This window comes from Colobus angolensis, unplaced genomic scaffold, assembly GCF_000951035.1.
Source record: "Colobus angolensis palliatus isolate OR3802 unplaced genomic scaffold, Cang.pa_1.0 Scaffold76, whole genome shotgun sequence".
Lineage (NCBI taxonomy): Eukaryota > Metazoa > Chordata > Mammalia > Primates > Cercopithecidae > Colobus > Colobus angolensis.
Genome location: NW_012121376.1, coordinates 34512 through 38899, shown reverse-complemented (window position 1 = coordinate 38899; position 4388 = coordinate 34512). Strand labels below are relative to the sequence as shown.

The 4388-nt window shown below is 51.5% G+C and overlaps 1 protein-coding gene across 3 annotated transcripts in view; it reads left to right on the top strand.

The window, feature by feature from the left end:
• GAS8 (growth arrest-specific 8) overlaps nt 1-4388 on the top strand; it is a 31309-nt gene that overhangs the window by 17359 nt on the left and 9562 nt on the right. For 2 of the 3 annotated variants that reach the window (XM_011927954.1, XM_011927955.1), the window contains exons 5-8: nt 669-723; nt 1460-1665; nt 2278-2445; nt 2792-2878. In XM_011927954.1, coding sequence (XP_011783344.1) covers nt 669-723; nt 1460-1665; nt 2278-2445; nt 2792-2878 — 516 coding nt within the window. The remainder of the gene's footprint in view (nt 1-668; nt 724-1459; nt 1666-2277; nt 2446-2791; nt 2879-4388) is intronic. The other variant, XM_011927956.1, reaches the window with a different exon arrangement.

Below are 4388 nucleotides of genomic sequence, written 5' to 3'. Positions count from 1 at the left end.
TTTTTTTTTTTTTTTGAGATGGAGTTTCGCTCTTGTTGCTCAGGCTGGAGTACAATGGTGTGATCTTGGCTCACTGCAACCTCCACCTCCTGGGTTCAAGCAATTCTCCTGACTTGGCGTCCGGAGTAGCTGGGATTACAGGCGTGCGCCACCACGCCTGGCTAATTTTGTATTTTTAGTAGAGATGGGGTTTCTCCATGTCGGTCAGGCTGGTCTCGAACTCCCGACCGCAGGTGGTCGGCCCGCCTCTGCCTCCCAAAGTGCTGGGATGACAGGCGTGAATACTTTGAAAATGCTGCTTTAGGCAGCAGTGCAGCAGGTTGGAAACTACACACGGCACCTGGAGAGACCCCACAGCTCGGTGTGGATGTGGCTGCAGCTCTCCAGGCTGTGGGATGGTTTGGTGAGGGAACCAAGCTGGGTTCAGTGCTCATGACGTCTGTTCATGTTCTCTGAAGCTTAGAGGCGACTTTAGTTGAGGGAGGTGAGTTAGGAAATGTGCAGGTGAACAAAACCGTGTTACTCTGGGCATATTTCATGAACCTGGAGGTGAGGGGAACCCAGTTGGGCTGAGTTTTTCATGGAGTTAAGGAACAGGGTCAGCCTGAAGGGAGTGGGCTTGCCTCTGTGTCTGGCTGTCCAGTAACAGCCTCTTTTCACCTGTGCAGAAACACACCGAGGAGATCACCAAGATGCGGAATGATTTTGAAAGGCAAGTTCGAGGTCAGTTTCTCATGTGCTCGTTGTGTAGGACGGTGCCAGAGACACCCTCCCCACCCCTCCTCCATCCGAAAGGAATTTCCCTCCAGAGCTTGTTAACTCAGGGAACAAAAACTAGATTAAAACAGCCAAGGCATGCAAGAGAAAGAATGTGGAAGTTTCCAAGACCAGTAGACCCACTCAGAATCCCAGAGCAACCTATTTCCATGTGAGTTTGGGAGGCTGTGATTACCACACACTTTCCCACTCCTAGCTAAAATCAGTAGTTATCAGCAGGTGGTAGCTATTCAGTGCCATGGGCAGCATTTTTAAAATAGTCTTCTCCATGGCTCCTGGTCTGAGAAGGCTCCAATTTCAGCAGTCTGTTTTACTAATAAAGGCTGATAGTCTGTGGCTGGATGGCCACACAGGCCTTGCTGTCTGTGGCTGGATGGCCACACAGGCCTTGCTTACTGCTCACTGGGGTCAGCTGACATGCAGCTGTTGGCACCCCCAGTGCAGGGAGCGATTAGCAATGCCTGTCGCTGGCAAAGGCAGGCCGACAGTGGTGTGTGTGCTGAGTATGAGCATCAGCAGAAAACACTCAGTCTAAACCCCTCTGTTCTCTTGCAGAGCTTGCTTGCAAAGCTGTTCTGACCACAGTGGGTGTTTTGGGCCCCTGTTTACAGGCTCCATGTTCTGTAGCCATAGGGGCACCACTTCTTCCTCTGCCAAGCTGCTGTTTGCTGCTGCCTTTCAGAAATTGAGGCCAGGTATGATAAGAAGATGAAGATGCTGAGGGACGAGCTCGACCTGCGGAGAAAGACTGAGCTCCACGAAGTGGAGGAGAGGAAGAACAGCCAGATCAACACGCTGATGCAGCGCCACGAGGAGGCCTTCACCGACATTAAGAAATACTACAGTGACATCACCCTCAACAACCTGGCCCTCATCAACTCCCTCAAGGTGCTGCGCCTGGGGTGGGCTGGGGAGACACACGCTGCCTGTCCTAGAATGTGGGCTGCAGAGTCCTGGGGATCCGGACGCCAGCTCTCCACCCCAACACCCCCGATAGTTTTTATAAGATTATTTGACAATGCCCCTCTCGTATCCTTAATTGAAATTTCTAAATAATGTAACCTATCTCTACCTATTGTTAAAAGCAGTCAGGATATTGCCCTCACCCTTGTGCAGAGGGGGAAGTAATCAAGTGTATTCTGATTTGTAAAAGCTCGGGTGGAACTGCAGTGAGTGACATGATGTGGCTGGAGTGGATAGGTGTCATCGTCACTACATGCTGGCAGTGACAGGATTTTCTACAGTAGACAACGGCCCTTGGTGGAATCTTGAACAAAGGGTAGTCCCTCAGTGTGCATGGAAGCTGCATTCCCAGAAAACTCAGAATAAATTGAAGCTGCAGAAATACTGTTTATACATAGAACAGGTCTAGGTGCTAGCATGCCTGAGGCTGGCAGGATCTGGTGATGGGCAGGAGAGCACCCAGCTCTCACCCTGCAGGCCACAGCCCCTTTGGTTCTGCCTGCTGAGCCCCTGCCGGGCCTGTGCTTGTGCCTGCAGGAGCAGATGGAGGACATGCGGAAGAAGGAGGACCACCTGGAGAGGGAGATGGCAGAGGTGTCTGTGCAGAACAAGCGCCTGGCAGACCCTCTCCAGAAGGCTCGGGAGGAGATGAACGAGATGCAGAAGCAGCTCGCCAACTACCAGAGGGACAAGCAGATCCTGCTTGTGAGTTTCCTGCTGGATTCCTCTCCTTCCTTGGCACCAGTTAGCCTATACTCAGGAGGAAGGAGCGCCACAGGAGGAAGAAGGGAGACGGGGGAGGCCTGCATTTCTCCTTCTTCTGCCTTGTGTTCTCCTGGGGAAAGGAAAGTCTGGGGGTGTTTTGGAGACAAGGCCCTCATCTTCCACCGTGTGCTACTGACCTGCCTTGGTGGGGCTCAGCTGCTTGTGTCCTGGAACCACGTTTTTCTGGCGATTATTTTTGGCCTTGCCATCTCCCAGGAGGCTGCGTTACTTGGATAACTGTGAATCTTGAATACTTTCTGTCCCCTACTCCGTGTTTTTCCTCCAGTGCACAAAAGCCCGTTTGAAAGTCACGGAGAAAGAGCTGAAAGACCTGCAGTGGGAGCATGAAGTGTTAGAGCAGCGGTTCACCAAGGTGAGTGGGCACCAGGCTGGCCCTGCAGCGGGGGGTGGCACCCCTGCTAGCCAGGGACGGGGCTCTCCTTGTTGCCCTGGCCTCTGGACCAGCTTCAGATACCTTGGCCAGGTTTTGGGTTCTGAAGCTGGGGGCCCTATTCCCTGTAACTCATTCCACAGCTTCTAAGAGGCAAAAACCTTTGGCCTGTTCTGCATGCATATCCTGCAGAAGGCCTGAGGTCTCATGGGGAGCAGATCACACATGACTTTCGGCCCCTTAAGAGCTCACCTCTCAAAGCACATGAGGGATGCCTGGCCCCTGCAGCAACTCTTTTCTTCCAGGGGTTTATGTTTCTAAGTCCTAACCTATTACCTTCTCATTGTAAAGAAGTCATGGGGTCTTAAGTGTAAGTGAAAATGAGCCTCCAGCTCCTCACGCTGGCGAGTTTTATGAGCTCCCTTCCAGGTTTCCTGCATGCTCTAGTGTGGATGTGACTTTGTGTGTTACGAACACGGGATCAGGCCATAAGCACAATTTGCTTTTTAATCTCACAGTGTATCAGGCTGCACACAGGAAGCTGTTTCATCCTTTTCACAGCCACGTGGTGCTGCATTTCATGAATGTTTGATCATGTAGCTGACTTCCCTCTGTTTCTAATCCTCTGCGGTTATAAGCATTGCTGCCTCAATCCTTTTAAATGTGTCTTTGTGCACTTGTGTGAGGTTGCTTCTTAGGAAAGCCAGTTCCTAGCAGTGGGATTGTTGGGTCTGAGGGGTCTGTGTTGAACGTTCTGATCTTCTGTCCAGAGGGCTGCTCTGAGTCACACACCTGCCAGGGTGCGGAGGGGCCATCTCCATCCTTAACTGCACCAGATCTGACAGGTTTAAACCTTTGCAGAAGTGACTGGGGGGAAAACATTTCATTTCGTGTGCACTTCCGAGATTGCCAGTGAGTGGTAGGGATGCTTGGTCCCGTCTCTGTCCCTCGAAGAGACTCCTTGCCTCTGTTGAGTTTCAAAGTTCTGGCCAAGGACCAATCCTTGCACCATGGGGCCCTCAAGGCTTTGTCTGTGGTGTGCGTGGCCAGAGCATGTTATCTTGAGCTGCAGTTACGTGTGCTGTTTTTGTTCTCTAATCTAATTGAAATTTATGAACACAAACGGTTGTAGGATTCGCCCCTCGGAAACATCCCATCTGTCTGTCAGATCTAGCCCCACCTTCAGAGACACCTCAGGTCCTACGTGATGTGCACTGCTAGGCTGTGCCAACTCTTGGCACCTAAGGGAAGGGTGCCCCAGTGAGACTCTGAGGACTGCTGTGTTGGGGCCCTCCCTCCTCCCTGTGAGTTTTGAGGTGGACGTTATTGGGAAGAGGAGAGCAGAGACGTGCCTGGGTTGCAGTCTTGTTCCCTGCCACATTTTCTTCCATTTGAATGTGGTTCCTGACAGTGTCAAAGTCAGTGTCTCTTCCTGGAGAACTGAGAGCTCAAATTTGTCAGCAAAATTTAGAGACCAAAGACACTTACTTAT